Genomic DNA, 20,899 nt, shown 5'->3' with positions numbered 1-20,899 from the left:
GCTGACTAAGGACCTAGCTCGCCTGTGTTGCTCGTCATGCAATGATGATGCTCCTCCTTCCTTGAACCTACAACCGCAACTAACCACCTGCAACTACCTGCGACAATATCGATAACCAGTATTAATCGAAAACATCACCAAATAAGCTCGACTCCACGCCTATGTGACGAATAAATATAAAGCTTAACAAGCTTACTCTGACGCTTATTAGCATGCTGTTGAAAGTACAGCGCCTTTTAAGCAGTCTAGTTGCTTCTTCCAAGCTTCGACCACCCTAATCAATCACCAGCTAGCCATTTGGCACTCAATTTCCAAGATGGCTGAGAATTTCGAGAACTACGACTATAACCAAGACCCTAACCCCCCGGTTCTAGGGCAAGAAGAAGAGGCGATATCTGAGGTGTCCGAGGGCACATTTATTGAGCATTCTGAAGCTGTCGATGCTTCAGCCGAGAAACAGGAGCCATTCGTCGCCTCGCCACACCTTCACCCCACCACGCCGGTTCACTATTCTGGTAGGAATTCTGCAAATTCGCCTGTTGAGGGTGGAGATGAGAAGCGGCCACCTCAGCAAGCTCTATCAGATACTCCCGATGGTGTCCATCGTATGCAAAAGTTCATACTCTACGAGACTTCTACACGATACTACATTGTCGGCTCCGATTCACAGGACGAACGATACCGAATGTTGAAAATTGATAGGACCGTTGATCCCGGGGAGCTTTCCATCATTGAAGATGATGTTGTCTACAGCAAAGATGAGTTGACACAGCTTCTAGCCGCCATTGAAGATGGTAATCTAGCTCATGGAGGGCTTAAGAAGCGGTGTGCAATGTGGGGGATTCTTGGATTCATTCGGTTCACGACAAACTATTACATGTTGGTCATCACGCAGAAGACTATAGTCGCCATGCTTGGTGGTCATTACATCTACCAAATTGAAGCTACCGAATTGGTTCCAATAATCACAGCCACATCTACGAAGAAAGCAGACAAGAACCCCGAGGAGGCCCGGTTTATGGGTATATTTGGCAACCTGGATCTGACGAAGAACTTCTACTTCAGCTATTCTTATGACATCTCTCGGACGCTCCAGTACAATTTGACGAAAGCTCGAGAATCTCTGAAGAATGGATTGAGGCCTTCAATGACGTCCAGTGCTGATTACAACGAAATGTTTGCTTGGAACCACTATCTTCTGCAACCCGCTCTTCAGTACATGACAAATACATTCGATTGGTGCCTCCCTTTGCTTCACGGCTTCCTTGATCAACGCAAAATCTCAGTATTTGGGCGCCCAGTCTATGTCACCCTCATTGCTCGAAGATCTAGATATTTTGCCGGCGCAAGGTTTCTCAAGCGAGGCGCAAACGACTTGGGATATGTAGCCAACGACGTAGAGTCAGAACAGATTGTCTCTGACATGAGGACTACATCCTTCCATGCTCCTGGAGGGATCCTCTTCGGGAGCCCGAATTACACATCCTATGTTCAACATCGTGGAAGTATACCTCTGTATTGGTCGCAGGAATCTAGCCCGTCTGTTCCAAAACCTCCAATCACTCTCAATCTCGTTGATCCTTTCTTCAGTGCTGCCGCCCTCCACTTTGACCAGCTTTTCGATAGATATGGAGCCCCGATAATAGTCCTTAACCTCATCAAATCGAGGGAAAGAGTTCCTCGAGAATCCCTCCTGTTGCATGAGTTCACACAAGCCGTTAACTACCTCAAAAACCTGCTGCCCAATAAAGACGACATTATCTACAAGGCCTGGGACATGAGCCGAGTTGCGAAAAGCCGCGACCAGGACGTTGTCGAAAAACTTGAAGAAACTGCAGAAGATGTTCTGAAACAGACTGGCATCTTCCATAATGGATATGGCGATGACCACCCGATTCAACTCCAACGCGGGGTATGTCGAACTAACTGCATTGACTGCCTTGACCGAACCAATGCTGCACAATTCGTGATCGGGAAGCGAGCTCTAGGAATGCAATTGAAGGCCCTTGGGATTATCGAAGATGGGTATCTTAAGTATGACACCGATGTTTCCAACTTGTTTACTCACATGTATCACGACCATGGCGACAGCATTGCTCTCCAATACGGCGGTTCGCATTTGGTTAACACCATGGAGACATACCGTAAGATCAATCAATGGTCTAGCCAATCGCGGGACATGATTGAGAGTTTTAAGCGGTATTACAATAATTCTTTTATGGATGCTCAGCGACAAGAGGCTATCAATCTGTTCTTGGGAAATTACATCTTCGCAAAGGGTCAGCCGATGTTGTGGGATCTTGAAACAGACTACTATCTTCACCATGCAGATCCAAGAATGGAGAAGAACAAACGCAGCTATGTGAAGTGGTGGACAGACTCGCATCTTGAGAAAATGGAGATACCACCTGTTGTTTCAATGTCGGAACTGAATAACCGGGATATCTCATTCTATGATGAATTCTGGTCAGAGTATTATAGACCAAAGGCTCTGTCAGCTTTTCCAAAGATCTTTGCCTATCGAATGGCCTCGACGGCCAAGTATGCAACCCCGTGGCGTTGTTCAATTATGTAACCGATGTCTAATACCTTCTACAGGAGCACCAAAACCCCAGATGGAGCAAATCAAGACCCATCGCCCTTCGCTGTCCGCAGCTCATCTGGCGACAAAGATAACCGACGCAAACGCCGGGGCGTGAAGATTCTCGACCCAACCATTGACCTCAGCAAACAGATCAAACGACTGTCCCTCCAACGCTGGCTTACAGATGCTAACGGTGGACAATCCCACCATTCTCACGAAAACAATTTGAAGTACAGCTTAAACCTAAGTTTAAATGACAGTATTCCCTCAATACCCGGTGCCGTTTCCAAATCTGACAAGGAAACTCTACCACCCCATCTTTGGACAATGGACCAAATAGTCCATCACTCCCTCAACCCTTCTGTCTCAAAATCCGAGAAAGCGGAGTATGAACGTTACGTAACCCACCCTCTGAACCTTCCAATGGTTCCCCACGAAGGTATTTCGAACCCACCGAGAGCCTTTGTAGATTATCTCAACAGTGGGAGTCCGAGTGCTGTTGCGAATTTGAGCAGTACGGCCGAGGATGAGGCGGTTTATAGGTCGTTTGTGGATGCGGCCGATAATTATATTGCTGGAGTTGAGGATATGCCTGCTAAGCTGAGATACAAGGCGTATCAGGGATATGTTGCCGGGAAGGGTTTCAAGCAGTTGAGGGCTGAAAGCTTGGTGAAAGGTTGATTGGATTTATTGGTACAGGTTTTATTTACGGGGTTTGTCGACGAACTGCATTTTATTTTATCTTATTATTTAAAGCTAGGGAGCAACATTTCATAGTTGGGGGTTACGGTCATAGCATTGCGTGAACTTTGTTTCGTTTCTATATTGCGGTGGTGTTTTGGGTACATGCAAACAGCGGGCGATTGGTTTTTACTATGAGATTTCAAGGCATTTTAGCAGCGGACCTTTTATCAAAGATCTTTCTTTTCATATAACAAGGGTGTTTTCTCAATTGTAAAGTGGTGTCTACAATACAGAATATCCTGAAATATAGAAAATTCGGGAATGCTCAAAATTGTATCAAAGAAGAAAAAAAAGGGTATGCGTAGAAACAATTGCAAGAGGATATCCAAACAGATGTTGAATGCCTAAAGGTCTTGAGAATTACAAATATACGGAGTCATTAAAAAAACGAAAGAAGAATAAGAAGAACATCGCTGACATCGGAGAGAAAAGCTTGAGCTTAGGAGAAGACATAGCCATGAGAAACATCCATCAGCATACATCGTACATCATATCATATATCACATAACTCTAAAAGCAAACTCATCGCAAAAAGTGTAAAAGGGGGTATGATCATGATCCAATACGAAATACCATCTACCATCTACCATCTACCAACTTCCTTACCATCCCGTCAAATTCTCAGCCGGAGGCATCGGTGGCGGAGGACTTGTTCTATCCCCTCCACGTCTAGCCCCCAACTTCGGACTCTTCGGTAACTTTCCAAACCCTCTGGGACTAACAACTCTTTTCTCCTTCTCTGCCGCTTTCATCTCCTTCTCTCTCTCCCTTTCTTCCTTCCTCTCTTCTCTTCCCCTCCTCAAGTTTCTCACACCTTCGACCCCACTCTTTGCCTTTTGTCCTGCGCTTCTTAACAAACTTTCTAATAAGAAAGGAGAATCATCCTTCGGTGTGGTAGCCGTAGCATGGTCTTCCAAATCATCGTCACTAACATCTTCTTCGTATTCATTATCGCTAGAGCTTTCGCTACCACCTGGGTGACGTCTCATATCTTCATATCCTAACTGTTGATTCCCAGTGACACGATTGGGCACTCCTCCCTTCCCAAATGCAGCAGGTGCCATAGGTGGCGCTGCAAAAAGCGTGGGTGTCATGATTGGTGGGTGTTCCCTAACGAATCCCGGTGGCATACTCAAAGAATCTCCGAATGTATGGTTAAAACTCGTAACACTCGGTGATCGCTGTAGTGATCTGTTGAGGATATGGTATACCCGATTATCGTAGGTTTGTGAGGCCGTTTCCGCGGCATCTCCGTCTGTAGTTTGGGTTTGTGCACTATTAAATGATTCGTCGGCGAAGAAGTTATCGAGGGATTCAAGACGAACAACCATATCTCCCAATCCACCTTCACCACCAACACCTTCGGAAAGCATGGTTGCGGTACGGTCTTGAAAGCTCGTGTATCCGTAATCCTCCATGATGAATTGCATGTCCGGTGCGTCGCCGAGTGGGTCTTGTGGCGTCTCGGGAATCTGACAGGTGTAGAATACTGAATGGACGTTATGTCGAGTAGTTTGTGCTTTAATAGCTGGCGAGGGGATAGCCCACCCGCTATCCTCGGGAATCCCAAACAGTGTTTCTGTCCTTTCGTACTCCTTCTTAATTGTTCGGTTACCCATGCTCATCCTCATAACCTGTCGATCCATCTTCCCTCCAGAAATCGAAATAACTTTATCAAGAACCTCGAGCGCTTGTTGACAATACTCCGTCTGCAAAAGCCTCAGCAATGGGGATATCAAATCCGCACCAAGTCCTGTAAACTCCGGCTTCTTAAGATCGATAATCGGTAGTAACGAATTCAACAGTTCCATAACCTTGTGTTTCACCCAGGGTGTCGCATTCGTAAGAAGCCCGACAAGGAAAATCAACGCTGGACCTTCGTAATCCGGGAAGTAGGCGTTTCGGATAGCAGAGACAGCTTGAGACTTGAATCCATCTTTGTTCCTAAACCTCCCAGCCGCGTAGGCACCCATGATCCTCGCAATATCCGGCTGCGACTCATCATCTGCGATCTGCTTCAAACTCGCTGCACACGCTAGAATCTCATCCGGAACCGCCTCTTTCTCTGATGCATCTAAAAACCTTGGAAGGTTTGACAACAGCGCGATAAGCAACCGGTCATCTCCTCCAACCAACTTATTACTCGGGAACTTATTCAACTTGTCCATAACCTGCAGCGTTTTTGGTAATGCGACCCCAGATCTCAACCCCTTCACCATCAACGCCTGTAGCCCCTCAAAGTTCCCGTCCCAATTGCTAGGGAACATGCTAACCAGAATGTTTACGTTATCCTCCATTGATAAATCTATCTTGAGTAAATGCTTCTCAAGCAACGACAGTACTTCCATAAACTCATTCTCGTGAATAGTATGCAAGCACGCCACTGTCGCCCAGAACATCTGAGGGAAATGCATAAGATCCTCGGGATCCAATGCTGCCAGGATCGCATTTAATGTTATCAAAATTTCCATGGCGAATGATTGAATATCCGGTGAGTTGTCTGCAATCGTATTCGAAAGTCGAGCGAGCATATCCCCCAACATTGGTTGATCTAGATCCGCCGCATCGAGGAGACATCTAAACACTTGGAAGGACCGACAAGCTAGATGTCGAACGGGACAATTCGTAGCCCATTGTAATGCCACCCGACTCCACTGAACCTTCAACAGTTTATGATCTGGTGTAAAAAAGTCGAGGACATCCTCGATCATTTGTCCCATCGATGGTGCAACCCGGTGAGGGTCGGTATCAGACCCAGTCTCATCATACGCCCACTGCATCTTCGCCTGTTGTGTCCTTACCGCCTCCACAAACTCCCTAACCCGGTGAAGTTCTTCGATGCTCTTGCCTGTCTTAGAGATGACAAGTTCGTGAATCAAATGCACCAACATCTCCCTTGCTTGTTCCTGCACCAAAGGCACATAGTGGTCCCAAAGAACAAACACTACCTGCAACAATAACGGCAAGTTCGGCGACATCTCGGGCACAGGCCCAACCATTAGATCAACCATAAAGATTAACCCCAAATGACCCCTCGAAAACCCGTGCTGTTTCCCACCAACAGGTAAAGACTCCGCCATGTTGGCCATGTAGGGGAACAGGCTCGCATCGGGGACCCCCTGTGGCTCTTGGTTCTTTTGCGGGGAAGTCATCAGCCGCGGTTGAAGGTACTCCAAAAGAGCTTCCACAAGTTTCGACCCGTTCGCCGTTCCTGCCAGAAACACAATAATCTGCTTGCCAACGTTGACGAAATTCTGTTCCTTTCGCTCTAATGATTGTGCGATGATGAAGTCCAAGACGACCTTGACATTCCCAGCATACGGCGCACTAGCCAATGCCTTCCACAACCCTTCAATTTCATTATGTATCTTCCCGCTAAACTTCACGGTAATCTCGAAGAGATTGGCAAGAACCATATAAGACGATGGGCTGGGTCCTCCATTCGGATCCTGTTGCAGTTCAATCATTTGAACCCATGGGAGCAATACGGCAAGAATGTCCCTCTGACCCTTCCCATCCACAATATTAAAGAACAGTGTAAACTCTGAAAATATGAAGAACGCAGCTTCAGGGTGCTGCTGGGATAGTGTTCTCGACAATTCGAACTGTGCCTTTTTGAATACGGCAGCCGTTTTATCCGATATACTAACTTCGTAATCCAATGTCGTTTGGCTGCCGAAAAAGCGTTGCTCAGTAATCCGTAAGAGTGTCGCGGCTTTGGACCGTATCTTTTGATTGTCGTCTCCTATCTTGAATAATGCCAAAGCGAGGGACTTCCAATGGTCGCAAGGGTCGTCGGTACTATTGATAAGGACTTCAGAAACTACATGGAAGTAACTTTCGATTCCCTTTGGACTATTCTTGTAGAGATAACACTGCCGTATCGCGAGTGCGAGGATGCTGGGTACTTTTTTATTACACTCAAGAAGATTCTTGAGTGCTTTTCGTCCAATGCGGTGGATCCTGTCGCTGGATTCGCCAAAGATGGATTCCAGCCAGTGGAAAATACCTAGGATGTCAAATGTCAGGGTGGACTTGTTTTCAATGATTTTCATCACGGGGCCAGCCTAGAATAATACATTAGTAACCTAAATAGTCAATGATTATGAGATGATCAGATGGGCCTTACACAAAGTGAGGCCATAGCACTCAACGCTGCATTCTTCAGATCATTCTTCTCAATCTCCACAGCCGCATTGATGTGCTGTCTCCACGCAGAATTCGTCCCACACCAATCCTCAATTAATGAAAACAGAGACAGTCGCCCGTCAAATGGAAGCCACTTCTCATGCTCCTGATCGGGTAGCTTAAGGATCCCTTCATAGAAGTCTTCTGTTAAGCCGCAAAAGTAGCGCCTAAGTCGATGATACGCGATGTCTCCTTTAACATCAGGGTCGCTCAAGAAATTCTTGTTATCCTTGATTAAATTGATGATATGGCGCAACATCCAATCGTCGTTGTACACATCCGGTTGGAGGAGGAAGTAGGAGGTTAGTTGCATGATATGCGTGATCCCGGTTCTCCACCTATCATGTCTTGTCGACCTGCGCACAACCATTTGTCCATTTTGCCCAGGCCGTTGGACTTTCGCCCCGGGACCATCGTTCCAGCGCATGATTATCGGCTGGAGTGTTTCTACAAGGGTTTTGTAGAGATTTAAGTTAATGGAGCCAAGGCCAAAGATTACCGCTTCACGAATCGCTTGGTTTTCGGAGTTGATGAAGGGGACAACAAGTTGAAAGAGGGATCGACCGGAATTTAGTCTATCGTAGGGGTTTTGCGAGGCGTTACTAGCAGACTTTGAGGTTTTGCGAGCGTGCTGAAGGTTTGGCGTGGGTTGGCGAGCGACCTGTTCGTCTGTTAGAGTAAGCGTAGAGCACGCGACAATAAGATACAGCTTCCATTGCTCAATTGAGATATCAGCAGCAGAAGGCGATGCTAATCTAGTCTGGAATCTAGGAGTTTCAGACGCAAACTGTATTTGTGAATGCATGTGGTTCAGTCTCGCGCAGACGCTATCACGACATTGAACGACCGTCAATGGGAACCTCTCAAAACAGACTCGTATAAGCTTTGGGAAAAGTTTGAACCATAGTGAGGAATCATATTGATTCTCACTCGTGGCAAGCTTGACGAGAGCATCTTGAGCGCTGTTCTCCATAAGCTCACGGCGTAATCTGCTTCTGTCCGCAACAGACCATTTCTCGTCATTGACATTTTGGTTCATGATGTGTAGGGAGTCGTATTCCATGATTTGAATGATTCGGGTAAATCGTTGCGATTCCCTTCGGCTCTTTCTGAGTGCTAAGGAGGCACTACCGTGTTCCTCTTCGTCCAAGGCGCAGTCGAATTCTGTAATCAACTTTAAGACCATAATTGCGAATTTTCGAACAATTCGGGACTGGCTGGATAAGAAGAAAAGACCATGGGACTCGATTTCATCGACTATAGCGAGAACATTAGATATTTCCAAATCATCAGGCTTGATTTGCTCTGGTTCTGGTGTTTGCATGTTCATGTTCATATTCATATTCATGTTCATGTTCATGTTCATCGACAACAGTGATGGGGTAGCGGGTGCTTTCGTCTTTTGCTTGATAGCATCGATCCAAAGTTGTAGAAGCTCCACGTAAAGTTTCAAGGTATTCTCAATGTGTGCAGGACCGAGAAGCCCACCATCCGCGGTTGTGGCATATTTTGTATCGAAATCGAATATAAACCGCGCGAACCCAATAATGACCTTCTGCCGTTGGAGCGACTGTCTAGCGATACACTTGAGTGCGTTTGCAGATGCCGTTGCGACTCTTTGGTCGGAGTGTGCTGTCCCATGGCATAAAATCTCCACAATCTTGTTGAAATTTATCAAGCTCTCGGGTGGTAGACAGCGGGGCAGTGCCGCGAGCGCCACGCAGAGTAGTTCAAAGTAGATTTGCTTTTGATCAACGGGCGGATGGTCAAGGTTGAAGCTGAAGCTGGCCGCCACTGGTGTCTTGGGCGGTGGCGGATTGAATTTTTCGTCCAATAGGGCCTTGCCGCCGAAATTCGAGTCACAGACCAAGATAATCTGACCGAGTATCTTGCCAAATTTATCAAAGTACTCCCGAGCGACGGCTCCAAGTCTATCCAGTTGCACCGGGCGAGACATTCTATCTAATCTCTTCATTGCCTCTGACCTCTCCTCAACGAACTTCGCAAGCCATGTTGATATTGGGGGTGCCTGCTCTTCATGACCGGTTTCAAATTTGACTGGGAAGGGAGGCGTGCTATCCTGTTTTTCAAGGTCGTTCATTATCTCAAGGAACGCCTTGATTCCAACGATCATTCGTTCCGATGTGAGGCATTCTAGCGTCAAATCCGTATGCCGATGCGAAAGCATAACATCAGCGTTCAACAATGGTGTGAGGACATTCCGAAAGCAAAAATCCTGATGTTTGGACCCAATGAATCTGATCAGTTGAACATATACAGCCATTAGATCTGCATCAGCACCGATTAAAAATGACTTTCTCCCTGGCAAAAAAAGCGCGCGAATGACAACTTCCAGCTTTTTTACAGTCGTATTCAAAGTTTCAGAGCATCTGAAAATATAAACCCAAAGTAGCCGCGCAGTAGTTTGTAGAAGCATTGTTCTAACGGATCGGTCCTTCAGTTTCGGGAAGTTTGCTTCGAGAAGGGGTAGCCATGTCGCATTAAACGATTCCCTCGGCATGATACACAGAACTGTTCCAAGAACTGGAAATACAGCGGGCCAGTGACGCGCTTTCATCAACATTTCCGATAATCTAGGGTAGACTTGCTGTATAAAATCTATCCAGCGAGGCATGTTAAATTCACTATCGCCAGCGGCAGCAACAGGAAGTAGTAGCTTCATGTAGAGATCGCAGTATGCATGCTTTATCCTCTGAACCTGAGACGAAAGGAAGAGCTTTGTGATGAGATACATAAGCTCAGACCCCTGCTCGAAAGCATCCGGTGGATAAAGTTTTATTTTCAAGTAGCTCATGCCTTTGATCACCAACTCGATCCTTGGTTCTGATTCTCGGCTCACGAATCCCTTACCACTATCCTCCAGTGACGATATGAACAAGTCGGAAACACTGTCAAAATGTAGCTCACTCATGACCCCGAGCAGCTGCGCGAATAAAGTCCAGTTTGACATCCTTAGAGGTGAAGCGACGAGGACATCGGGATCCGCCAGCCGTAGTTGTTGGAAAACAATGTTTTCCAATTTGAAAGCCATTTCCTTCGACATGCTCTCCAGAGTAGTTTGTCCAATAACTTCTATCAAAACACGGCAAAGTATGTATATAGCAATCGTAGATTTGCGATCGGCAGCAATCGAAGCTTGGGCTTGCGGTGTGGATATTGAGTTATTGTGACTGTGGCCAGGGCTCGTTAAGGGTGTGCCGATATCCGGTGGTACATTTTCGGTATTTCTACGCATCAATGCTGAGAAGCCGTCTTGGAGTTTTGTGTTAGAGCTGGGCGGCGAGGTCGGTTTGGTATAGTGCATTTGCTACAAAAACAACTGTCAGAACCAAATTTCTGCCATAATATTCGATCCACAATAGACCCTGTCTCTCTCTCTCCGGCAAGGAGTTTCCTACATGCTTAAGCTCCGTCCTTGCGCTGTTCGCTGCTTCACTCTTCCCCTTCCTCCAATACATCACACTATCGATGACGGGCCTCGGTTTATGTCGAGCAATGTAGCCTAGAGATCCAATAAGTTTATCAAAGGCCGGGTCTACGCCGGCACCACATATAGCTTCGACATTGGGCTCTACTTCCAATCCGCACTTCATGCACTGATCAATCTTGGCCTCGGCAAGTCGTACGAACTACAAAGAGTCATGTAATGAGCAACTCTCCCCTTTACGCTCCGGTGTTTACGGGTATGTCTACCTGGGTGAATAGGATATGCAGTGCGTATTCAGCAGGCGTTTTCGGCTCAGAAGAATGGTGAGAGTAGGAGTGTGAGTGGCTATGACCTTCCCTCCTGGATGTCGAGGGCCGTCCATGGGGGGTTATGGTCCTCATGGTATCCATTGCAGATGGAGCACGAGACTGATCGCCGGAGTTAGCCATGGCATTGATCGTCGACATGGTTGACAGCTGGGATGAGAGAGCAGATATATCGGATGGCACCAACGTGCCCGTCGGCGAGAGCGGAAGATCTGGGATGGTGATCTGCTCACCAGCCCCCCTAACGGACCCCATGTTGTTCGGTGATAACGGTGAAGTGGTAGGAGAGTTTACGAAGGATGGGTTCCGTGAATGCTGGATGCCACCGTTTACTATAGATGCCTGGCGGTTATGCGCATGCGGGTAGGAAGAAATGGAAGGTTTTCTTTCGACGCCTCTCGAAGGAGGAGCGCCAGGTACAGCGGAGCCAGGTCCAGGAGGTCTTGGTGATTGTGATCTGCCAGCGTTGACATGCGAGGCCATAACAATTCCAGTCCTGGAAGTATTCCTGGAGTGATGGCCCGTGAGAGAGGCACTCCTTGAAGGGGGTCGACCAGTCATGATTCGTAAACCGACAAGGTATCAGACGACGGTTTCCGACAAGAACTGGGACTGGGCGGGTGTTTCAGCACAGCCCTTTTCGGAACGGCAATGATAATTTTTTTGAGGGGTTAAGCTTTTTTAAGTCGACGAACCAGCAGATAGAAGCTTCCCCCTAACCCCCTGAGAGATATCACAGAGGGAATAGAAAGAACAGCAGGGATTCGGCGGACAAGGGAGTCAGAAAGATCGCGTCTAGCGACAAGACAGATATATTCCAGGAGGATTGAATCTTAAGTCGTCATGATTTTATTGAGGCCTGATGTCAAGGACCGTTCGTTATAAGCAAAAAAACAAAACAAAATAACAAATGGCTAGATAGCAATTCTTAATATAGAATAGGACGTACGCATCGACGAAAGCCGGAGATTTCGGATCAAGCTTAGATGCAGGTGCAGAAGGCCAAATAGACCTGGGAGGGATCTCTCCGTCCGGAGACACAGAAATCGAAACGAGGTCAGGCCAGGAGGGAGGAGACCCGCCCGAGTTTTGCGGATGGCTCGTTTAAGTTACTCTTTGCGGCGGATGACATGCAGGCTGTCGCGCGTTCCCCCCGACCCTGGTCTGTTCAGCCAATACCTGATGATGAAGGAATTCAATGGCATGTTGCAGGTCGCATGATGAGATGTTTTGAGGTCGGCAGCACGCACGGATAACTATGCGATCCATAGCAAAGATGATATGCAGCCATACATAGTAAGTCTACGTATATATGAGTGGTCGCGAGAGAGATATTATCGATACCAGAGAGGTACCGTATACGTAAGTAGATCTGAGGTATAGATAAGAAGTACTTTCTTATAATAATCGGAGTTCAGCCACGGATGCAGACCAGATGTTCTCCGTACAGTTAGGCAGTTCAATGCGACCCGAGATATCTTCATCGATATAGCACGGTAGATATGACGTCGGAACTAGTGTACGTATGTATGTACCTAGGTATGTACTTTGTAGTAATCCCAATTGAAGACTCGAGTAGAAAGTACATAGCTTGGCCGCTTCAGCCACGAATTCGAAACAAGTGCATGATGGTCGACTGCTAGACTCATAGTCGCAGGGTAAGCCACACGGGTGCATGCATCTCTCGTCAGCTTAGTGAATTTGCTCGTACATGGACAATTGCGTCTGACAAATCTCTTCTTTCTATTATTCTCCTTCAAAACAACATTGAAGTTAGTTTTTTGTCCCATCGCACATCCTCAAAGCGGCGAGGCCTTCCTGGCCTATAAAGAGTAACGTAATCCCGTAATATTTCATATTAATTAACCGACCCTGCCGAGTTGAAGTGCATGGCATAACTCTGGTATGGAAAGCAATGGAAGTTTAATATTTGTTGGTGGTGTGTGTGCAGCGTAGGCTGGGAGGGATCCGACATCCATTGGGGGTGTTTTTGTGCTTGTGCTTGAGCTCCGGAGCCCGAAGCGGGCCGAAATTGTCGCTAGTTAACGTTGGCGGGAACATGCTGAGTATACTAATACGGAGTACGGAGTAGTTACGGACGATAACTAAGCTATATCCGATAGTTTAACGATATTAAAATTAAAAGCGCGAACGGGGACGAAAGGCTACATCAGGAAAAATAAGATAAAAAATTAAAAAAAAATTTTGATTGAGGCTAATGGATATCCCGGTTCGAATTCAGCGTTTCGTTTCCCGCAAAATGTCATTATCAGGTCAGCTTATCCACGGTAGTTTCCACCAGGGCTTTCAGCTCCCGTTGAAGTTTATAAACATCGTGAACATCCCATCACTCTGGTCATACAAGAGGCAGAGTTCCTTCCGGCCAATTGCGAATGTAATACACTGCACACTTAATTAACTTCTTGACGTTTCGATCTCGAGTAGCACCAGAAGTGCAACTTCGATCCTCCTGCATTGCATTCGAGTGAGTACATATATATACCGACTTAATCGCGTGCATTCTCAGATGCAATGATTCTGATTCTGATTCTGATGTTTGTCCGAAAATTAAAAGCACATGCGGATGAATAGTACCAGTACTTATGCTCTATCGGTTTGATTAGATTAGATCGGTTAGTACGAATACGAAGCTTCGTCTGCGACATCTGATTCATTCGATCCCTCCTGCCACCTGCTGTTAAAAGGCGCCCTGACCAACAGAATACTCCTTCTGGTTCGAACATAAGTCGCTATTCCTTCGGCCCGGCATAACCTCGATCCGTCGCTATCCTCCACCTTGTCCTCTTCTTTCCAAGTCAGTCTGACTCCAACTAGCTATCATCACCATCTTCACCGTATATCATATATATCATATATATCATATACATCGATATATAATACTTGGGTCTTGTCCACACCTCGACTGAGCATCTTCGTATTCGGGTACCTAAACAGCTGGTCTTCGTTGATCGGTGCATAAGGTTGTTAGGTGGGTAGGCAAGTAGCCGCTTAGAGCAGGACCAACGCCACTCAACGGCCAACCCGCCACACCCGAGTCCACATATTCTCTATACAGAAATATACACTTCTTCGTATAGAGCGCCTACCTAAGAAGTACTTACTTACCTACTTAAGCACTCAGTCGTGGGTAGATATTAGGTGCCTACTTGGGTAGTAGTTTTGTAGGTGGTCTAGCTGCCCTACAGATTATCAACCTATTGGCAGGTTCTCGAAGCTACCCCCCTCCGACTTTGTCACCACACCTGGTTCAGCCTGCCACCTGCCGTGGAGCTCTAAGAAATCTCACACCACCCGAAATCTGGCCACGATAGTCTGAACACCGCTTCTCTCGCTTTCCTTTTCGTTTTCCTTTTGCTTGTTTTTCTGCTTTTACTTGAATTATTCCATAGGTAAAATACCCTTTCGCTCATTTTTATTGACTCCCGTTGTTTGTTGTCGTCGGCAACAAAAAAAAAAAAAATCTTGCTCTAACGGTAATAGGTTTTCCCGTACCGTATCGGTCATCGGCTACGGCCACCAAAAACATCAGCCATGGGGATCGAATACGATACGGCGGATATCGTTATCCTTACCGCGATATTCGCAGCTACCATTGCCTACTTCACCAAAGGCACTCTTTGGGGAAAACCGAAGGACCTCTTCGCCGATGTCGCACACACCAATGGGTCCGCCAAGGCCGGGAAGACGAGAGACTTCGTCAAAAAGATGGCTGAATCAGATCGAAATGCCATTTTCTTCTATGGTTCGCAAACGGGTACTGCTGAGGATTATGCCTCTAGGTTAGCTAAGGAAGGTCACGCACGCTTCGGGTTAAGAACAATCGTCGCAGATATCGAGGACTACGATTTCGAGAACTTAGACACTTTCCCATCAGACCATCTTGCCTTCTTTTTGCTCGCCACTTATGGTGAGGGTGAACCTACCGACAATGCCGTTGAATTCTATGAGTTTTTATCGGGTGACGAGCCACAGTTCTCCGAAGGTGCCTCGGCGGAAGAGAAGCCTTTGCAAAACCTGAAGTATGTAACTTTTGGGCTCGGAAACAATACCTATGAGCATTACAATGCCATGGTTCGCCGTATAGATGGATACCTCACTAAGCTCGGTGCTACTCGTTACGGGTCAGCCGGAGAGGGTGATGATGGTGCTGGTACTATGGAAGAGGATTTCCTCGCTTGGAAAGAAGAAATGTGGCAGGTCGTCTGCAAAGAAATGGGCCTTGAGGAACGTGAAGCTGTCTACGAACCGGTCTTCAAGATCACTGAAGATGAATCTCTCTCTCCAGAATCCGACACTGTCTACCTCGGCGAACCCAACAAGAACCACCTCGAAGGCAAGGCTAAAGGACCTTATAACTCGCACAATCCCTTCATTGCACCTATCGCAAAGTCTAGCGAGCTTTTCTCTGTCAAAGATCGAAACTGTCTTCACATGGAAATTGATATTTCGGGCTCGGGATTAAGCTATACTACCGGTGACCACATCGCAATCTGGCCTACAAACTCAGGAAAGGAAACTGATAGAATCCTAAATGTCCTCGGCCTTGGTGAAAAGCGACACAATGTTATCCGTGTTGAAGCCCTTGATTCTACTTCGAAGGTCCCATTCCCATCACCTACTACCTACGATGCAGTTATCAGATACCACGTTGAAATCAACGGCCTTGTCTCCCGTCAATTCATCGCTTCCCTTTCTCCATTCGCCCCCTCAGATAAGGCAAAGGCTGAGTTGGTCAGGCTAGGAGGTGACAAAGATGCCTTCGCAGAGGAAATCTCCAGCAGGTACTTGAATATCGCGCAGGTTCTCGAAATGCTCGCCCCGGGACAAACTTGGTCCGCTATTCCATTCTCTTTGATCATCGAAGGCCTTACCCGTGTTCAACCCCGTTACTACTCTATTTCTTCTTCATCGTTTGTCCAAAAAGACCATATCGCGATCACCGCTGTTGTTGAAAGCATTCGGTTACCGGGATCTAAGCACATTCTGAAGGGTGTCACTACCAACTATCTGTTAGCTCTGAAGCAAAAGCAGCACGGAGACCCGAACCCAGATCCTCATGGTTTGACTTACAATATTACCGGCCCAAGGAACAAGTATGATGGTATCCACGTCCCTATTCATGTCCGTCACAGCAATTTCAAGTTGCCATCGAATCCCGAAAAGCCAGTCATTATGATCGGGCCGGGAACTGGTGTTGCCCCATTCCGTGCATTCGTACAAGAACGAGCCGCACTTGCAGCAAAAGGAGAAAAGGTTGGAAAGACGCTTTTATTCTTCGGATGTAGGAATAGCAGTGAGGATTTCCTATACAAAGATGAATGGCCAGTAAGTTACCAAGAAGAAAAAAATGTAGCATGTTTTACCTAACCACCTGATCTATCCAGGAATACTCTGCGAAACTCGGCGACTCTTTCAAGCTAGTCACTGCATTTTCCCGTGAAGGTCCCAAGAAAGTTTACGTCCAGCACCGCCTCCAAGAACACGCCGACGAGGTTGACGAACTCCTCAAAGCCGGTGCCTATATCTATGTCTGTGGTGACGCTGCGCACATGGCTAGAGACGTCAATGCTACATTTGGCAGGATTATCGCCGAGAAGCGGGGTCAAACCGAGGCCCAAGGCGAGGAGGTCGTGAAGAGGATGAGGAGTTCTAATCAATACCAGGTAAGGGACTTGCATTCCTTCATTTCGGGTTTTACGCATTTTCGTTTGTTGTTTCGCCTATAGGCGAGCAAAGTTTATACATATGAGGCTAACGCGAGAAAAAAACTTGTTTCTTTTCGTACCTTGCAGGAAGATGTCTGGTCTTAAACCATCTAGGTACCTACCTACCATCACGAACCTGATGATCAATATATTTTTTCTTTTGGGGGGGATATCCTATCTTTCATGACCCGGTATATTTTCTATAGACAATAATATATTTATTTTTTTATCTTTTTTTATTTTAATCACGAGTTCCAAACCCCTCGCTTTTTAACCCTGCGGGACACGGGATTTTCAAAACTAAACCCCCATAGCTCCTTGCTTCGAATTCAACTTCATCATCCTCTAGCTGGCTAGGTACTACTACTGCCTACCTATTTGTTTCCTAAGAAGTGCCGGGTCCTTAATAGTGTCCACATGTGTACGTAACTAGGTACCCACCCAAGATTTTGCAAACCTTGTACGCCGGTTTTCCGAGTTCTCCATTCTTAATTATACGTTTTTTGTTTTTTGTTTCCTATTCACCATGTAATACAGAAGTAGGATTTCCCGAGTAAGCATACCTCGGCGAACATGAAACGTGGTTGCAAGGGATATAAGGGGGGGGTGTGTTTATGTGACCTTTGTACTCTGTAGATGGAGCGAACGAGCGAATGATTATTCCATAGTTAGAGGACAAAATAGCATGTTAACTCTTACGTGGCTGCTAACTCTTACATGCATAGCTGTTAACTACGGAAAGAGTGTTTTTTAAAATAAAAAAATTTAAAATAAAATAAATAAAAAAAAAGGAAAGAAGACGAAACCCCGATTCTGTAAATTTCTGTAATTTCAACCGACTTGATGTCACGTCATGTCGGGAAAAGTTCGTATTAAGGTACGTACCTGACTTCAAAAAGTCGTTAATTATGAAACCTATAAGTGACCCACCGAGATGTATCCCTCTTTTTTGTCTCCCCAATCACCTCGTCGTTAACACTAGGCGACAGTAAGCGAAGCGGGAAAGGGCCTAGAACACTTTGTCTGCCTTCAGGAACATGAAAAACATCCCACATGATGTTGACCGATGATGATTGGTCTTGTTATATGGATTTTAAAATTTTTGGGAAGATCAGTTGACCCTTATTAGATAGTAAGTACTTACCTTTGACAAGGAGATATGATCATAGGTTGCTGCCAAGTGCTAGTGGGTTATACTAGATACACACTCTCTAGCTCCTTCTCCTCTTCTTCTGTTTTAAGATGAAGAATGTGACAAGGTCGTACATATTCCATCTTTTATCTTCATCCCGTCCTTTCCTTCCCCTTCGCTTTTGGTTTCCCTTTTTTTTTTTTGTTCTCCTCTCCATTCATGTGTGGTGACTGGTTAGCCATCAGACGACCGGGGACGGGAAGTTAGGTTCCAAGATTTGGAAGAGAAAAAAAGATGGTGCGGCTACTTTCTTTTCGACCCGAGATCTTGGATAAAGTTATTGGCACTTCTGTTCAAAAGCAAATAACCCAACTTTTCTGGCCAAAAAATAGCCAGCCAAAAACGAGAGGCGGTCCCAGGAGGCGGGAGACGGGGTTTCGAGCTTATCTGGCTGACTGACTTAGTGGGTTTAAGGTAGCGTATCCTTGCACACATCCACACCTCCACACCTCCTATAAACCTCGTTTCAATGAGAATATATCACTGCGAATAGGGCGTGATTCTAATTTATGAAAGGAAGGAAGGAAGGGTGGGATACCAAACATGGGAAATAATACACCGTACCATTCATAGATCCGCAGGCCCATGTCTAAATCTTGAAAACTTGACAAAAAGAAGTCAAGGATAATGGTTGGTGAGAGTAATATATTTGTTACTTCAGTACCGAGTTACCCTGTCTTCCTTCCGTCGATAATACCTGACGAGTTCACACACCATGTATGTAGTTAGCAGCTGTATTTTATCTTCGGAGACTGTTTCCTAACGATATCTTGCTCCCCCACACTAAGAGGTTTATGGCTCCACCTCTCTCTCGCTCTCGCCTTGTTTAATCTGTGTCGTTCCTAGTTAGCGCAGAACTTGGAAATATGGCGGAACGCCTCATCAAGCCGCGAACCCAGAATGAAAGAGAGAAAGGGAAATAATCGGGAATTATGTATCATCCCATCAATCCTATCCAATGAATGTTTTTTTTTAAAAAAAAAACTTAACCAGGTGATCAGTTGACAGGAACTCCGGGGTATCCACTTTTTTCTTGGCCTCTTTTATACTTGAAATCTAGACGTCTCTAGTTTTAGAAGAATATCGGCCCGAAAGGAGGATAGTCACTTACGTTACATAACACTGTCTGTCGTGGGAAACACGTGTCCCTATACTTCCAATACCCTGGCATTTTTGCTTCCTTTAAAGAAGATGTATATACCATTCCGGGTGAAAGATAGGTCTAGGCTCTGGGGGAGGGGCTATCGTCGGTTTTCATAGACCTTCAGTCTTAGCTTCGAATTTATGATCACCAAGCATTCCAAGGAATCGAAGCTCTTTGGCAAGTACCACTAAAGTACCTCTGTCCTGTATGTATCAAGATAAACGGTCGTTTAGCGCTATAGCTTCTCAATAAGCACATAAGAGTTCTCGGCACATACTTAGGGATGTAGGTACTGCTTAGCAGTAATTAATAAGAACAGAGGTTCTAGACCCTGGATCCACATACCATCTCCACAACTGGTATTTTCAGCCTAAAACACTTCCCGCACGGCTTAAACAAGTCCTATGATATCATGATTCTCGTTTTTGTCATGTGCCAAGTGGGGTCTAAGTTCTCCTTTGAGTGGCTAGTGGGCATTTTAAGGTTGACGGTTAAGCTTAATTAGAAGTCGACCAAGAAAATTTAGATGTGCTTGGGTGGTGGCTAATGGGTTTGAAAAAGTATACACCGTTCGATGTTGGCGAAATGACTAAGTAGCTAGGTAGATGGATGATTATTTAGTTCGAATACCGAAGTGGGGCCCGGAGGAAGAAACCTGGGAAATGAATAATAGATACCTTTTGGCTAGTATATGATAGTGATTTCCATTCTAGATCGATCTTTGGATGATAACTTGAAGTCTCGGGATGTCTCCTAAATTTCGACTTGCAAGCCTAGTGAGATGCTTGAAAGTTTTAGGAAACATCAATATCAACTTATTAACGAGAGGAAAGAGGACAATAACAGATAAAATGTGAAAAAGAATCCTATACTCCAGAAATTTGTGACAGACTCGTCAATCCAAGGGTACCTTTGCACATCAACTTTGTCAAAAGACTTCTCGTCTTAACCCGAAAGAGTATAGAGGGTCAAAAGGTCGTACAAAGCAGGGGTTCATATGAGCATCGATTCTTAAGAGTCTACAAAGAAACCATTTCGCCTTCAAAGTGTCAGTGTATGTATGTAAGTATGTATGCATACGTATGTCCGAGATATGCAGATGCACATACCAGGCGGATAAGTAGGTAAACCAGAAAGGAACCATATGCATACATGATACCAATTCAACTTTGCCCGCCTCCGATTGATGTTCCCATCCGGCTTTATCCCCAGATCGATGCATGGGGATATTAATTGAATAACTATGAGTTCGGCGAGGATGCGATGTCGCTGCAATGGACGGACATTACATTAGCAATCAAACAATCTGCAATCTGCAGTCTGCTAGTACATAGATACATGTATCATGTATCCTGTATTATGCCGACGAAACTTGGGCCAACAAAGCTACTGCACTCCAAGACACATTTGCAGGGGGCGTAAAAACTATGAAAGTGGTATATCGATGGCTAAGACAAAAAAAGAGGAATCGGTTCCTTCCGTCGGGATCTCATCGGCTTTCCTGCATATCAACATTCCTCGGATTTGGTTATAATTACCTATGGTAT

General features: G+C 45.8%; 3 protein-coding genes across 3 annotated transcripts; 2 read left to right on the top strand and 1 right to left on the bottom strand.

The window, feature by feature from the left end:
- Positions 1 to 316: 316 nt before the first annotated feature.
- AOL_s00006g327 (uncharacterized protein) lies at positions 317 to 3,265 on the top strand (the record flags this gene model as incomplete). The annotated part of the gene is made up of 2 exons (XM_011119636.1): positions 317 to 2,541; positions 2,599 to 3,265. 2 exons carry the CDS (start codon positions 317 to 319, stop codon positions 3,263 to 3,265), a joined length of 2,892 nt encoding a protein of 963 aa, XP_011117938.1.
- Positions 3,266 to 3,930: 665 nt separating this feature from the next.
- AOL_s00006g326 (uncharacterized protein) lies at positions 3,931 to 11,851 on the bottom strand (the record flags this gene model as incomplete). The annotated part of the gene is made up of 4 exons (XM_011119635.1): positions 3,931 to 7,395; positions 7,458 to 10,844; positions 10,936 to 11,166; positions 11,231 to 11,851. The coding sequence occupies 4 exons, from the start codon at positions 11,849 to 11,851 to the stop codon at positions 3,931 to 3,933; spliced, it is 7,704 nt and encodes a 2,567-aa protein (XP_011117937.1).
- A 2,991-nt stretch (positions 11,852 to 14,842) lies between these two features.
- AOL_s00006g325 (uncharacterized protein) lies at positions 14,843 to 17,121 on the top strand (the record flags this gene model as incomplete). Its single annotated transcript, XM_011119634.1, has 3 exons — positions 14,843 to 16,636; positions 16,696 to 16,974; positions 17,104 to 17,121. 3 exons carry the CDS (start codon positions 14,843 to 14,845, stop codon positions 17,119 to 17,121), a joined length of 2,091 nt encoding a protein of 696 aa, XP_011117936.1.
- Positions 17,122 to 20,899: the final 3,778 nt, after the last annotated feature.

The sequence above is a fragment of the Orbilia oligospora genome (assembly GCF_000225545.1).
Source record: "Orbilia oligospora ATCC 24927 unplaced genomic scaffold scaffold00006, whole genome shotgun sequence".
Classification (NCBI taxonomy): Eukaryota; Fungi; Ascomycota; class Orbiliomycetes; order Orbiliales; family Orbiliaceae; genus Orbilia; species Orbilia oligospora.
This window is presented reverse-complemented; position numbering and strand designations above follow the sequence as displayed.